Source organism: Dipodomys ordii, unplaced genomic scaffold, assembly GCF_000151885.1.
Source record: "Dipodomys ordii isolate 6190 unplaced genomic scaffold, Dord_2.0 Scaffold243, whole genome shotgun sequence".
In the NCBI taxonomy this organism is placed as follows: Eukaryota; Metazoa; Chordata; class Mammalia; order Rodentia; family Heteromyidae; genus Dipodomys; species Dipodomys ordii.
Window position 1 is genome coordinate 545,826 of NW_012267459.1, and position 17,073 is coordinate 562,898.

At 41.5% G+C, this 17,073-nt stretch overlaps 1 protein-coding gene across 1 annotated transcript in view; it reads left to right on the forward strand.

Annotated features, from left to right (window-relative positions):
• Positions 1-17,073, forward strand: part of LOC106000803 (phospholipid-transporting ATPase IB) — a 407,841-nt gene that overhangs the window by 364,769 nt on the left and 25,999 nt on the right. Inside the window, exon 33 of the mRNA XM_013036039.1 lies at positions 9,578-9,666. Coding sequence (XP_012891493.1) covers positions 9,578-9,666 — 89 coding nt within the window. The remainder of the gene's footprint in view (positions 1-9,577; positions 9,667-17,073) is intronic.

Consider the following 17,073-nt stretch of genomic DNA (forward strand, 5'->3'; position numbering starts at 1 on the left):
CAACCCAAATATATTGGTTAGCATGTTTTACTACATGCTGATAGGTAACAATCAAGCCACAGAGAAAAGAGTTGAGATGATGAGAATTTTCATGCCTGGTCATAGTCATCTAAAATAAATTTAGAAATAAGCCCAAGTATTTAAATAAGGATTCCAAGAGGTATTGAATTCACAAGACATCTCTTTTTCAGTTTTGTTCTTCATTGGTTCCATTGCCAATATACTCATAACACAGGGGTATTTCAGTAGGAAAAAATGACAAAGATGTATGTTCTTCTGTAACTGCCTGAGAGTGGACTTGGTATGGGGTGGCTATTTTTCCAAGAATATAGTATATATGTCTTTTTTCTCCCCAGGGAAAATATAGAAATGTTTCTGCTAAGGAAAAATCAAGTTGTTCATCAGGAAAACAACGTTAACTGTTTTTAATGAAAAAGGATAACAGTCGTAAAGTTGTCGATAATTGTCAAAATGTTATAGCAAATAAGCAAGTAAAGCCATGAGAAAAACAAACCAACTCAATGCCAGTAGTTCATGCCTATAATCCTATCTACTCAGGAGGCTGACATATGAGGATAATGGTTCAGAGTCACAACAGACAAATGTGAGACTCGTTCCTCCAGTTAACCAGAAAAAAAGGCCAAAAGTGGAGGTGGGGCTCAAGTGGTAGATCCCTAGCCTTGAGTGAAAAATCCAAGCAAGAACACAAAGTCTGAGTTCTAACCCTAGTTTGGGCGCGTGGGTGCGAACGCGCACACACACACACACACACAAACACACACACACAGACAGACACACACACACCCTATATCTTTGCAATAAATATTCTACAAATCAAAATGTCAAGTGCATTAGTAGGATTCATTCCTTAACCAGCTAAGAGGTTTTTTTTCCCCTTATCTTTCTGAGCAGCAACTCAAAATAACCTCAGTGGTTTTATATTTAAAAAACTGCAGGAAAAATAATAATTGTTATATTTTGCTTCATTTTCTCTGAAAACATCCAAAAGTGATAAACAGAAGACAGGTCTGTAAAGCACATGTGCGCGCGTGCGCACACACGCACACACACACACACACACACACACACACACACACACCTCAAAGGGAAACAAAGATATAGGAAAAGTACAGATGATTTCATGAAGAATATACAGTGTTGAGTATTATTGACATACAACCGAATTTTAAAATGAGATGTCATAAGCAGAAGGCTTTGTACAGAAGAATCACTTGAAAGTTTTGAAATGGCGTAGCTACTCAGTAGGCTGAGATTAGAGGATCCAGGCTCAGAGCAAACCTCAACAGGAAAGTCCATGAGATATTTCTCTCCAATTAACCACCAAAAAGCCAGAGGTGGAGGTGTGGCTCAAATGGTAGAGCACCAGCCTTGAGTGAAAAAGCTCAGAGACGGTGCCTAGCCCGAGTGCAAGCCTTAATAGTGGCACCAAAATTTTTTTTTGAAATGAAGATATATGGAAAAGATAAATTGAAGTAGATTGCAAAGGGAAATGTGTAGCTAAGGCATTTCCATTAGGGTTTGATGGGGGGAAAAATGTGGATCTGTTTTATGTATATTTTCCAGAATGACCTGGTAAAGAAAGTCAAAAGTACATTAATTAAATTTACAGAGCCAAAAAAGGTGAAGCCCCAGGAGATTTAGATGTAAAATATACAGATGGACTGAGGGAGATCAGAGGAAGTGAACAAACTTTTACAACATGATATTCTGCTTGGAAATATGCAAGAGAATTCAATGGGGAATATTACCCAGAAGACAGATAGCTGGTTTAAAGAAAAAGTTAATAATATGTTGAGTCTGAAAAACTACAGACCAAAGCCAGGAAATTGCAAAGTTATGGATCCCACAGTAACTGTAAATTAGCCCCATTGCACACATAGTATTTCATATTACGATCTGTGGTGTTAACTTTCACGCCTAAACATACATGCTTGTATGTTTTGCCTGAATTATGGTTGTAGTAACAGGAGCAAAGGTATAAACAGGACAGGACTGGATTGCCTGTTCCCATGTCAGGTCACCTAGCAGCTTCAGAGCCAAGCTGCTCTTACAACTTGAAACAATAAGCACAGGGAGACAAACTTGGATCCAAAGTCAGATTGTTCATGGAGCTAGGAAAGTCTGTACATTTCTTGATGATTGCAGAGAAGTCTTGAGTACTGACGGTGAGAGCATCTTCAACATGCTCCACAGACAAAGCACTCCTGGTTTCTGTTTTCCTTTGCTTGCCTTTATTGAATTACTCCATCTTTTACTAATTTGATCTTCTTGCCTATTTTGGGCCTCCCTCTCCCCACCAGTACAATTTTTCCTCTCTGTAGAACCCTTTCCCTTTGTGGTCTAGAATGTCATTCTTTTTCTTCCTTTCTTTCTTTCTTTCCTTCTTTCTTTCTTTCTTTCCTTTTTTCTTTCTCTCTCTTTCTTTCTTCCTTCCTTCCTTTCTTTCTTTCTTTCTTCCTTTCTTTCTTTCTTTCTTTCTATCTTCCTTTCTTTCTTGGTCATGGGGCTTGAACTCTGGGCCTGGGCACTGTCCCTGAGCTCTTCAACTCAAGGCTAGCCCTCTACCATTTGAACCACAGTACTACTTCCAGTTTTCTGAGTGGTGTATTGGAGATAATATCTCATAGACTTTCCTGCCTGGGCTGGCTTTGAGCCACAATCCTCAGATCTCAGCCTCCTGAGTAGCTAGGATTACAGGCATGGGCCTGGCTAGAATGTCTTTCTTTTAAATTATCCAAGCCACTTATCTGGTTGTTTCTTCATCTTTTTTTAAAAAAATTTTAGTAGCATTGTTTAGTCAACATCTTCAGTTTATGTTCTAGCATATCTCTAACTTCAGACATAGTACTAGAATATAGGAATCCCCAGATTTCTTCCTGAATTGCTATCCAAGACTTCTCTCAGAGCATCTAATGCCTTTCCTTATAAGAGAACTGCACTGATTGATTTCTCATTCTCCTTTCAGACAGTTGCCATATGGAAACTTTTTAACTCATATGATTAATTCCTTTATTTCAGGTCTTCATAATCCCTAGTCTCCTCAGCTCCTAGGAAGTCCCCTCTCTGAAACCACCTCCCATCCATGGCAAGGCACCACTTCGAACCTGATCTTTGAAATCTGTCTTCTCCAGGCTCTTGCAGCTGATTTCCCTCTCCGCTCACAGCAATCCCTATGCTTGTGTTTCTTCAGGCTCTCATTCCCACTGAGACTGAGCTCATCATTGTCATCATCCATCATCTACCTTACAGCCTGTGAACATTCTCTCATCAATTCTCCCAGTCTTCATCTTCTTTTCCCAATGGAGCTCCAGAGTCAGTCACTTCAGTATGCCTAATTCTTGTCCTTGCTTCTCTTTCTCTTTTTGGTTGCCTATCATTCCCTTCCAGTTCTATCGTTTAACTGTGTGAGGGGCTGTTTGGAATTTTCATGGAAAGTCAGAGAATTTAGATCCTGAACACAATCATCTATTCATGACCTGTCATGGTCTTATATATCTCACTTCCTATTTCCCAAGCAAGTGTTTGAAAGGTTTGTGATTTGTTTGTTGTTTGGTCTGAGCAGATGGTTGTACCTTCTTCCTACCAATGGAAACCACTTTCGAAACCTTCAACAGCTTCCTCAACACCTAGAAACCTTCACGGCTTTATCTACTAATGCTTTGTTAGTGGCATTATTTAGTCAGCATCTATAGTATATGTTCTAACAAATATCTAAACTTTAGACATAGGATTCAGATACAGGAGTCCACAGATTTCTTCCCAGAAGGAGGATAAGGACTGTTCTTTGAGCTAAAAACTGGCCCATAGCTGGGCACCAGTGGCTCATTCCTATAATCCTAACTACTCAGGAGGCTGAGATCTGAGGATTGCAGTTTGAAGCCATCTGAGCAGAAAAGGATCATGAGATGCTTATCTCCAATTTTCCACTCAAAAACAGAAAGTGGAGCTGTGGCTTAAATTGGTAGAGTGCTTGCCTTGATCAAAAAAAAGTTCAAGCCCCACAACTGACAAAGCAAAGCAAAACAAAACAAAAAAACTGAAGCCAGCCACTGGTGGCTCACACCTGTAGTCCTAGTTACTCAGGAGGCTGAGATCTGAGAAGTACAGTTCAAAGCCAGCCCCGGCAGAAAAGTCTATGTAATCTTAGCTACCAAAAAAATGCCAAAAGTGGAGCTGTGGTTCAACTGGTAGAGCACTAGACTTGAGGGGAAAAGCTATGCTAGAGGGCAAGGCCCTAAATGCAAGCCACAGTACTGGCATAAGAACAAACAAAAGATCAATCAAACAAAAAAGAAACTTAAACTATGGTGTGAAAGAAGTAGTTAAAAACAGCAATGCATATATATAGAGAGAGAGACAGACAGACAGAGACAGAGAAACAGAGAGAGGCAGAGGCAGAGAGAAAATCAGGAGAGAGAGAGAATTAGAGGCAGAGACAGAGAATATGCAGAAGAGATCCCAAGGGAGCACCGAGCTGCTGCTAAATTTCAGTTGCAGTTGTCAGATCTAAAGAAAACATTGGAGAAAATATCTCTTGAAGGGGGTCTATGGATTATTCTGTTCTGGGCAGGCTGCTGAGGGGTGGACGATGGCCAGCTGGCAGGGCCTCAGACGCCTGGTACCATACGCCAGCTACTGAGCTCATTTGCTCCAGCTAAGTCATTTTACAGGCAGCCCAGCCTCAAGATTAGCACAAGGCTTCGTGCAGATGTTCTGGAGGAGGGAGAACAAGGCAGAATCAGAGAGAAGGAAGCAGTATGGGCTTTCATTTTGAAGGTTGAACCCTAGGACTTCTTGGGGGTCTGATGAAATGGAATGCCTGAAGAGTATAAACAGCTAAACAGATAGTAGATATGATGGCCCTGGGAAGTAGGCCACAGTGCTATCTTGATTTCAGGGAGAGAAATTGAGGCACTGTGGGGTTAACAGGCCTGTGTAAGAATTGTAGTAAAGGACACAGAGGTGCAGGACCACTGGAATTCAAAACCCTCGCTCTGAGCTCAGCCATGGAGACTAAGAAAGTCATGGTTCACAGTAGTGACCAAGAGAAACCTGCCTCTCAGGAAGGATGTAATAAAATTGTGGTCAATTTGAGGCCTTTCCATGTCTAGCCCATCATGCCTACCTCCTCCTTCCATAGTTGATGAAGGCCTAGGTGGCCCTATGGATAACCTAATATCCAACCTATTTTCAATTGCAGGCATATATTCCTGACTGAATTCTACTGTCATTGAATCTTCCCATGAAAATCCCTCCAACAGGAGAGGAGAGAGGACACAGGCCAGAATCTGGGTCTCCTGTGCCATTGAGTCTCAAAAGGGATAGTTAATTGTTAGGCCTTGGTGCTCACACCTGTAATCCTAGCTACTCAGGAGGCTAAGATATGAGGATCAAGATTCAAAGCCATCCCAGGAAATGAATTCATGAGATGCTCATCTCCAATTAACCAGCAAAAAAAAATCTGGAAGTAGAGCTGTGGCTCAAGTAATAGAGCACCAGCCGTAAGTGGAAAAAAAAAAAGCCAAGCAAGAACAAGAGGCCTTGATTTGAAGCCTAGTACCAAGAAGAATCTAGAGGCAGTGGGGGGGGGGGAGTACAGGGGGCGGGGGAAGAATAGTTAGATTATTCAAACCATATTCTGAAGATGTTCTTGGCTTTACTATAATATAACCTTTTTCTTAGATCTGCAGGATGAGATTAAAGATCCAGGAAAACATTTTATTGGTTTATCACGCAGTTTGATGATTCTGCCAGCACAGCCAGATTTTTGTTTCTGTTGCTTGAGATGAGGTCTCCCTATGCAGCCCAAAAGCCTTGAATTCAGATCCTCCTTACCTCAGCCTCCTGAAGGGCTGAAATTACAGCTATGTATCACACTACCTAGCTCCTATTACCTTGTTAAAGGGATTTGAAAGGCTCAAAGAAGTTGAGAGAGGCTTTTCTGTGAGATGAAACACCTCATATTTAGGATATGTTTCTGTTTGTCTATGTCACATAAATTAAGTGTTTTTATGTTCATTTAGAGGAGAAAAGGGGACGTTAGGAAGATTAGCCTTCCCACATGGTTTCTATTCGGCCACCTGCATGACCAGCTTAGCTCTCCAGGTGGGAGATGTCTCTAACACCATAGATGATTATTGTCTGTTTTCAGCTGTGGCCTCTGTCTGTAGGAAAGTCTGGTGGTCTCTAGCTCTGAAATCCCTTTGCATGCTTTGATAAGGATGAGATAAGCAGATGAGGTTATTCTATGTAGTTCAACTCTGTGTGATAAAGGAGACCTCATTTACTCCTTAGCCTCAACCACAATTCTGGAACACAATTTGTGCTTGAAATGTCCCTCCTCTTCCTGTGCTGAGACACAGCCTTTCAACAATTAATATTGTTCCTGAACAATTACAATCTCTCTCCCTTCCTCCCTCCCTCTCTGTCTCTCTCTGTCTCTGTCTCTGTCTCTGTCTCTCTCTCTCTCTCTTTCTGTCTCTCCCTTCTCCCCCATTTTCCTTCCCCCTCCCCTCTGGCAATACTTGAGCTTGAACTTAGGGTCTAGCACATTCTTTCCTTGCTTGATCAGCTGGTACTCTACCACTTAAACCATACTTCCAGCCCTGATTTTTACTGGTTGTTTTGGAGATGGAGTCTTAGGAACTATTCAGCTCAGGCTGACTTGGACTCTCAATCCTCAGATCTCACTTCCTAAATAGCTAGGATTACAGGCCTGAGGCACCAGCACCCACCTCTCTAATTTTTTAACTTAATTCCTTATCAAAACTCATTCAGGGAGCCAGGTGCTATGGCTAATGCCCGTAATTTTAGCTACTCAGGAGGCTGAAATCTGAGGATTGTGATTTGAAGCCAGCCCAAGCAGAAAAGTCTGTGAGAATCTTATCTCCAATTAGGCAGCTAAAAGCAGGAAGTGGTGACATGGCTCAAATAGTCCATGAGATGTTTTGATAAAAAAAAAAAATGACCTTCCAGCATTCATATCAGGCTCAGGTGATGGCATAAAGACATGTTCTTCTGCCCTATCACTGTCTGACCATTTTCCTTTTTCTTTTTCTTTTTGGCACCAATACTAGAGCTTGAACCCCAGGGCCAGGGCAATCTTCCTTACTCATTCTCTTAGCTTATTTGCTCAAGACTGGCACAGGTAAGCCACGCTTCTATGTCCAGCTGTTTGCTGGTTAACTGGAGATAACAATCTCACAGACTTTCTACCTGGACTGATTTCAAACCTTGATCCTCAGATCTGAGCCTCCTGAGTGACTAGAATCATAGGAGTGAGCCAGCAGCACCCAGCATCCTGTCCTAAATTTCGCAGTTTCATGTTGAACCTAATAGTCCGAGTGATCAGGGATCATCTTTTTTTTTCAGGAGGTTGGCAGATAGTTTTGCTATATCCACACAGTGCCAACCTGGACTTTTCATATAAACACTAAGATAACAACATGGAAATAACACTTGTTAGAAGTGCCTGTAATCACACAATATGCACAGCTATCCAGCCTTCCTCCACCCCAGGAAGCATAAGTTTTTGAAGCCACAACCTCACCCCTGGAAAGGAATCACAGCCGGTAAAGTCTTGTCCACCTGATAGCTGCCCCCTTTCAGAAGAGAGAAAATTTACCTGTGGATTCTCAATCAACATTGCTTTCTCTCTGATTTTTACTATTGTTGGTCAAGGGGCTTGAACTCAGAGCCTGGGCACTGTCCTTGAGCTTTTTTGCTCAAGGCTAACATTCTACCACTTTGAACCTCAGCTCCACTTCTGGTTTTCTGGTGGTTAATTGGAGATAAATCTCATGGATTCCTTACCTGGGCTGGCTTCAAACCGCAAATCTCAGATTCCTCAAGATCTCAGCCTCCTCATTAGCTAGGATTACAGGCATGAGCCATTGGTACCCAGGTGAGCATTGCTTTCTTTATGTGTTGTTTCTGAAAGATGAGAATATATAAATTGTGTATTTTAAGCCACCAGAGCCAGTTTTAAACCACCACCATCTTTTACCTAGGAAATTAGAGTCCCTCATCCCAGAGTATATTCCCTATCTTGTTTTCCCATACCACATCCTGCGTAACCATGCCCTGTCTCAAGCGCAACTTAGTTTAATTATCATAAATATCAAGAACCACAAGGCAATGGTGGCTCATGTCTGTAATCCTAGCTACTCAGGAGGCTGAGATCTTGAGGATCATGGTTCATAAGCCAGCCCAGGAAGGAAAGTCCATGAAACTCTTATCTCCAGTTAACCAGTAAAAAGCCAGAAATGGAGCTGTGGGTCAAGTGACAGTGCCCGGGCACTGAGTTCAAGTTCCAGACACACACCCCAAGAGCCACAAGCAGGACTTTGTGATGGGTTGCAGCTGTAAAGAGCTTAGCTGGGTGACCAGGATTGGAACAGGGCATGCTGTGAGGACACACCTCAGATGGAGGCAACCAGACCTACAGCACGTGTGGCTCTCTGGCTTGAACAGAAGATAGAAATTAAAATAATGAGCTGATGGACAGGTGCCAACTTGGTGAGGGTGAACCCAGCTCTCCTTAGGCAGCTTTAAGACAGGTACTCTAGGATCTGATTCTCAACCCCTCCCATATCTATGAGAGTCCCTAATGCTAATAACACCCCGCCACTCTGTTCCCCCTTCTTCTGCAAATCTCACCACTCTGTGTAATGACTTCTAGTCAAAACATATTTATAACCAGGCACCTGTAATCCTAGCTGCTCAGGAGATGAGATCTAAGAATCAAGATTCCAGCTAAGGCAGGAAAGTCTCTGGGACTCCTATCTCCAATTAACCACTGAAAAAACAGAAGTGGAGGTGTGGCTCAAGTAGTAGAGCAGCAGCCTTGAGTAAAAAAAAGCTCAGGGACAGCGTCCAGTGCCATGACAGACACGAAAATATATCTAGCTCTGGAGTCAAATGAATGAGGACTCCAAAAAAGAAAACCCAGGTCACTTTAACTGCCCCCTTTCCTAGATAGACACCCTTTAGGTCAGCTTGTTGATGGCCGGCCAGTTTCATGCTCTTAATCTTGTCTTAAAACCAGAATTGAAAGAATCTACTCTCCAGCCTCCATTTCTGTTCTGAGAATTTTCCTCCTTTCCTCTGCTTTTGTTCAAAGCTTCTCCATCACCTAATTTTTAAATTTAGCCCCATAGTTCTTCTGCAAAACCCCCTTTCTCTCTGACCTCCCAAACCATCCAGATTCAGCCTGCCAGGAACAAGGAAATCCCATTGAACTCTGTATCCTGCAGGGACAGATCTTGGAAAGCTGAGCAATGAGGATTGATGTTCACACACAGCATGGGAAGGAAAATTGTGACATTCTTTATCTCCAATTAACCACCAAAATGCTGGAAGTGGAGCTGTGGCTCAAATAGTAGGGTGCTATCTATTCTTGAGTGAAAAGGGCAGATGGGAAAGAGGCCCTGAGTTCAAGCCCTTGAATTCAAGCCCTACACACACACACACACACACATACACACACACACACACACAAACAAAAAAAACAAAAATAATAACCTATTCATCCATTTGTGATTTCTGTTTCTTTCAGGCAACTATGGTCCTAAGCTCTGCACACTTCTGGTTGGGATTATTTCTGGTTCCTACTGCATGTCTGTTGGAAGATGTGGCATGGAGAGCGTAAGTGGAAAATGAAACAGTAACCCAAGGTCTTTCTCATCCATTCTTACCATTTATCCTCACAAGAGTCTCGCCAAAGGGTACCAAGAGCTATGAGAGTTCTGAAGAATCAGTCTCCTGCCACTTTTCAAAGAAACATTTGTTCTTGTTTTGCTTATATTATTAAACTTTACTTCATCTTGAAAATATAGACAGTGGCTCATGCCTATAATACTAACTACTCAGGAGACTGAGAACTGAGGATCAAAGTTCAAAAGCCAGCCTGGGCAGGGAAGTCCTTGAGACTCTTATCTCTAATTAACCAGCAAAAAGCCAGAAGTAGAAGTATGGATCAAATGGTGGAATGCCAGCCCTGAGCAAAAAAGCTAAGGGATAGCATCCAACCCCTGAGTTCAAGCACAAAGTATCAAGATAATGTAAATTTTAATTATAATCAGGAATAAAAAAGAAGAGATTACTCAAAATTAAGAAGATACTGGTTTTTAGGTTGAGTGGACCCAATTTCTCCTACAGGTAGCTGCCAACTTTCCCCAAAATTAAGACTTCTAGTTTGGTTTTACTTTGGGCAGCATCAATTATTTCAGAGCCCCGAGATAGAGAATTGTGACTTTAATCCAAACCTTCCAGAAAAAGACATTAGATTTCATTTTTACCTCCCTGTTCTTCCCACATCATGAGAATTATTCTTACCTGACAGTTAAGAATGTCTTCTGAAAAAAAAAGTCTTCATTTTGGCATTCTCTTGACAATTAATGATAACGCACACAGGGAACAAGGGATGGGGAGAGACTTTTATAGCATATCTTTTATGTTTATTTTTCTTATGCTCACTAAAGTTTTCCACTATTACTAAAAATTAAGTAATTTTAACTACTTAAGTACTTGCATTTCCCCATAATTTCATTTATCTGCTAAAGCTATGTTTTATAAATGACAGGATAGAAACTCTTGGAAAGGAAGGATAGACTATAGCCAGGAAAGATATGTTCTCAATCTAATTGATGCACTGTAAGCAAATATTCATTTTTATTATTTGCTCTTTGAACCAGTAGGCCTAATTGGGGTATGATCTGTTTATTTCCCAGCTGAACTGCTCCAGTTTTGCAAAGAGCAGTTTGTTTTAGGTAAATACAGCATGAATTTAGCCACTACCAATGGCTTTTTCTAATTAAGAAATAGAAACATGCTGATAAACTCATTTCAGACCAACTCAATTCAGCTCTCCTCAATGTCATGAAAACATTTTTATTTTTGACACTACTTTTGCCAACTGAGATTTTCACAAACATTATCTTACTTTCATTTCAAAGAAAATGTTGGAGTCATAGGGCTAGTGGCTCACACCCTAGCTACTTATGAGGCTGAGATCTGAGAATCATGGTTCAAAACCAGCCCAGACAGGAAAGTGTCCATGAAGACTCCAATTAATCACCAAAAGGCTAGAAGTGGAGCTGTGCCTCAAGTGGTAGCTTTGAGAAATAAAAAAGATAAAAAGAAAGAAAAGCTTGGGGACAGCAGAACTGGCACCAAAAAAAGGGAGGCTGAGGTATGAGAATCACAGTTCAAAGCCAGCCCAGGCAGAAAAAGTCTATGACACTCTTATTCTCAATTAGCCAACAAAAAGCTTGAAAATGAAATGTGGCTAAAGTGGTAGAGGACCAACCTTGAGCAAAAAGCTAAGGGATCATGCCCCAATACTGGCACACACACACAAAAAAAGAGGCTTAACGATGTTAGTAGCTTAGGCAAGCTCTGTGTTTGTTTCTCTGAATCTTTTCCAAGTATGTTCCAAATCCGAGGTCCCTATCACTATGAAGCAAATTATTCCCTCCAACAAGATTTTATTTAGGACCCGTTTGTAGGAGGGGCTCTATAAAATTAGCACCATTTACATTTTAACAAGGAGAAATCAGATGACACTGCTTCCAGCTTTAACATATGGAAAGAATAAAAAAGTCACTTCCTTTCCAAGGAGCTTGCCAGCTGGGCTGAAGCCGGGCCCCAGGGCCTTGCACAGAATCTGGGAGAGAGCAGGGTTACTCCAGCGCAGCAGGGAGAGCCTCTGCCACAGCTGGGTGGCTCAGACACAACTTTTCCCAAGAGTAACATCTCAGCTTTGGGCTGAGCCAGGAGTCTTACTGGCTTTCAGAAGCACTTCCTGAGATGTATTTTGTTTGTCATATTTTATTTAGGGGAGCACCCCTCTGAAGTCTGTGCTCAAAGCATATCCCAAGTAGTCATATCTATTTAACTAATCTTCTAAACTTCAGTCACCCCTCTCCTACAAAGAAGAGTTTGTGAATTTACTTAGGGATTGCACCTCTCACCATGAGATCCATAGTCCATCTCTTATTAGACCCCCAAGTCTGAAATTCTTTGTCCTGACAACAAATTCAGCAGCCTCTTCCCAAGAAAAGGAAGTATATTGTGAACTCTGGTGAGACTATTCTGCCTTACCTGTGATGTCTTGTTTGTGTGTGTGTGTGTGTGTGTGTTGTTGTTGTGGTGGTTGTTGCGTTGTTTTTGAAGATTGCATTTTTTAATTATCTTTAAGTAGTTGTAAACTTTTTTTGGGGGGAGACAAGGTTCAAAGGGTCTTACAGATTAGTTCACACTGACCTGCAACTCTTAGTCCTTCTGCCTTAACTTCTCTCTCCCAAATGCTGGGATTGAAGGCATGCACTACCACGTTCATCTTACGTCCTCTTTTGGGAAGGCTTTTGAATTCCAACATAGGGCAGGCCTGCCTTTTCAAGTAGATTTCAAGGAGCATCTAGGAAATGCTTCATCTTTTGGCATTTTCCCCCTCTCTCTTTGCCCAGTTTCTCGCTTCCATTTTAAAACCTGGGCTGCTAAAAGAGTAAGAAAAGAAAAACTAAATGAGGTAATTCAGTCACTTTTTCCATAAAGTCTGTCAACTTTCTGGATGAAAATTTGTTATTAGACTGTCTTAAGTCAGTTGATTTGGAGCACCATTAAAAAAGCCTGCTCTATTATTCTGCTCGCTAAAATTTCTATGAAGGACTAAAATACCCTATCTTATATGAAAGTAATTTATTATAAGTGATCCCTGGCTAATGAGTAGTCTTACTAGAAGCAAGAATTATAAATTATCCAGAACTATTTTAACATTCTTTGGCTTATACTTGTCTAATATGTCTACATGTGACAGCATGCTTAGGTAAGCTGGCATTCATAGATTCTCAACTAGTAGAAATTTGTTGGTACTGCTCTATAAAACAAAAATAGCCAAGTGCCAGTGGCTCATGTCTGAAATCCTAGCTACTCAGGAGGCTGAGATTTGAGGAATGTGGTATAAAACCAACCTGAATAGAAAAGTCTAGAGACTTTTATCTCCAGGTAACCACCGAAATGCCAGAACTGGCACTGTGGCTCAAGTGGTAGAGTTCTAGCCTTGAGCAAAGAAGCTCAGGGATACTGCACAGGCCCTGAATTCAAGCCCCAGCACCAGCATGCACGCGTGCTTATGTTCATGTACATGTGCATGTGTGTGCACACACACACACACACTATTAATATAAACCTCAAGGCCACTGAGCACAGAAGATCCAGTTTTCTTTAAACAAACTGTGTATCTCCTGTCTTTATACCAAGCCCTCTAATTCTGCAATGATATCATTTCCCTTGTCTAATCCCAGATAGGCAGTTAAGTGACAATAAGCAATTTCTCTAGACAAATGGTCTTTGATTTTTTTTTTAGGTTTCTAACCAAACTAATTTCTCTGGAAACATATTATGTTTCCATTTTCATCCATGGATAGAATATAACATTTCCTTTGGACTTGCTATCCTGGTGTGTAAAAGGAATTCTGAGGCAAAAAGATGGGAAAAGTAGATTACTTATTCAAAAATCCTTAAGAAGACATGGAAAAATGAGGGAGTGGGTAACAAATTCAACAAGAAATGTACTTTTTTTTTGGGGGGGGGTCCGGTCGTGGGGCCTGAACTCTGGGCCTGGGCGCTGTCCCTCAGCTCTTCAGCTCAAGGCTAGCGTTCTACCACTTGAGCCACAGTGCCACTTCTGGCTTTTTTTCTTTGTGCTTATGCAGTGCTGAGGAATTGACCCCAGGGCCTCAGGCATGCAAGGCAAGCGCTCTACCACTGAGCCACCTTCCCAGCCCCAAGAAATGTACTTATTACCTTACTTATGTAACTGTAACCCCTCTGTACATAACCTTGACAAAAATAAATAAATAATAATAATAAAAAAGAAGAAGACATGGAAGTAGAGGGGCCAACTTGGGAAGAGAAAGGGTTTGGGAGGAGAGGGATTAATATGATCCAAGTATGTTCTATGCACTTATGAAAATCTCACAAAAAAAAAAACACTTTTTACTTGTTTGTTCTTGTGTGGGTATTGGGCTTGAACTCAGGGCTTGGTTGCTGCTACTTAGTCTTTTCTCCCAAGGCTAACACTACTACTTGAGCCACAGCTCCATTTCTGTTTTTTTTTTTTTTTGTGGTTAATTTGAGATAAGAGTTTCACAGACTTTTCTGCTGGGCCTGGCTTTGAACATCAGTCTTCAGCCTCCTGAGTAGCTATGATTACAGGTATGAGTCACCAGTACTCAGCTGACAGAAGAGATGTTTAGATTCATTTTTCTCAGGCTTTTTAGGTAAAGCTGCTTGAAAAAAGGGTTTGAAAATGCTGACTTTCTTTCTAATCAAGTGTTTAGTGCAGAAAAATGAGCTGAATTCTTCCCAAAGTGGCAGGCCAGGACTCTCTAACCACACAGTTTCTCAGGTTAACTCACAAGAGCCAGCCAATTTGGAAATGCTATCAAATTGCTCTGATAACTCTTGGACATGAGTGCATTTGCACCTTTGAAAGTATAGAGGTGTCTCATAGAGAGACCATTGACCTCTAAGGTTATTTAGTGGCTGAGTAAAAACTGGCAATATCAATGTACCAAGTGACAAACTTTTCTTGGCTAAGCTACAGATTGCCAGTGTTTTAGGCCTAGTGGTTCAGCCTTCCTACTTCAAGCCTCCTTCTTAGTGACCTCTGTCTCTGCTTGGCCCTGAAGATAACATTACAGATCAATCTAGAGGATGACCATCCTGTGCAGGAAAAGGGAAAGAAGAGGATGGATTGAAACCCCTTCAAACTAGACACATTCCCCTGGTTCCTGTATATTTGGGTGATCTTGAATAGAATGAGACATATTACTCAATTGGTTTATTATCAGTATAGATCTTTAAGCTAGTGATTTTTTTTAAAGATTAGGGCTAGGAAGGTGGCTCTGTGGTAGAGTGCTTGCCTTGCATGCATGAGGCCCTGGGTTCGATTCTTCATCAACACATAAGCAGAAAAAGCTGGAAGTGGCACTGTGGCTCAAGTGGTAGAGCACTAGCCTTCTGAAGAGCTGAGGGCCCAGAGTTCAGGTCCCATGGCCTACAAAAAAAAAAAGTTAAAGTTTAGAGCCCAGTATATTCAGTAGTATTGGATAGCATCCATTTGGACATCCTGTTTTTATTTGAACATTCTTTTTGATGGTCTCTTTTCCAACAAAACTGTTAACCTTTTTCCCCCATTTATTGTTTAAATGAAAGATTCCACAGTCTCTGCTTTGAACTGTGGGATATTATCAATATGGATGAAGTCTGTGGATAGTGTTAAAAGTAATTAAAGTATGATGTGTGAAAACCTGTGTGGTTTTCCTCTTGTTTACTTTGTGGGGAAGGATGACAGGCACACATACCATGTCTCAGTGCTAACGCTCCAGTATAGATTAACATGGAGTGCTGGATGACTTGGCTTTATCTAAATAGGCTTTCTGGCCTTGAAAGAGGAAGGTAAAACAAGGGAAATGACAGCCCAAAGACAGCCCACATCCTCAGAATATTGCTAGGATACCATTTTCACTCCCATGCAGCACACTTGGTTGTTCGTATTCATGTGTATGTCTGTGTATGTGTGTGTTCTAGTACTAGAACTTGAACTCAGAGCCTCATGTTTCCACCCAGCTTTCCACTCAAAAGTGGTGCTCTACCACTTGAGCCACAGTTATATTTTAGGCTTTTTTGCCAGTTAATTGAAGATAGAGTCTCATCTGTCTTTCTAGGCTGGCTCAGCCCTCTGATTGCTAGGATTACAGGTGTGGACCATGGGTGTCTGGCTGCCATCTTTCTTTTTAATTGGCACCCACTTGTACATATTTATGAGGTACAAAGTGGTAATTGATTCAACATGCAAGAGTTTAGACTCAATTCCAAAAGATCCTGAGAAGCAGCCAATTATTTGAACATTGTGAGGCTTTCTTATTAGATTTACCAGGAAAAAGGGAACAGGGAGCTCTTCTACTGTTCAAGAAGAGCTGGACAGCTGGGCCTACCTGTAATCCTAGCTATTCAGGAGAGTGGGATCTGAGGATCCAGATTTGAAACCAATCTGGATAGGAAAGTCCATGAGACTCTTATCTCCAAAAACCAGCCAGTAGTTGGGAGTTGGCTCAAGTGGTAGAATGTTAGCCTTGAGCAAAAAAAGCTAGGGACAGTTCCCAAGCTAAATTCAAGCCTCACAATTGGCACAAAATGAAACAAATTTTTTTTAAAAAAATTAAAGCTGAGCACTCAAGCTGAGTTCCCTTGTGGTAGGAAAAATATGACTTGCAGGTGGTATTTCCTATTAGTCATGTGACTAGGGCCCCCGCACATGTGGGCTTTAATGGCAAGTCATTGACAGGGAAGGATGAAAAAGCTGTTGATTCCAAACTTCAGGCCAAGGTTAATGTACCTCTGGCATAGTAAACCCCACCCTAACCCCACCCTTGGTCTGGCAATTGCTTCTTCCACGTGAAGAAAGGAGAAGATGGTCTTAATTAACCCTTGGGCTCTCTGATGTAGTCCAGTAAGGACCAAGGGACCAGCACCATTCATGAGGAAAAGTCTAAAATACTTTCCAGATCCTATAGTGAAAAGCTCTAGGACCAGCCAGGTGACTTGTGCATGTAATCCTAACTACTCTGGAGGCTGAGATTGAGGGTCATGGTTCAAAGCCAGCTGGCAGAAAAGTCTGTGAGACTTTTATCTCCCAATTAACCACTGAAGAGCTGGAAGTAGAGCTGTGGCTCAAATGATACTAGTCTTGAGCAAAATTAACTCAGGGACAGCATTCACACCTTAAGCTCAAGCCCTGGCTGGCACTAAAATAAAATAAAATAATGGAGGCTCCCCTAGCCTGGGCAGCAGAAAAATCTGAGAGACTCTTATCCCAATTAACCACCAAAGAGCCAGAAGTAGAGGCATGGATCAAATGGTAGAGCAATACCCTTGAACTAAAAACATAAGAGAAAGTGTCCAATTCCTGAGTTTAAGTTCTCATAGTGGCAAGAGAAAGAAAGAGAGATGGGGAGGAGAGAGGGAAGGAAGAAAGGAAGGAAGGAA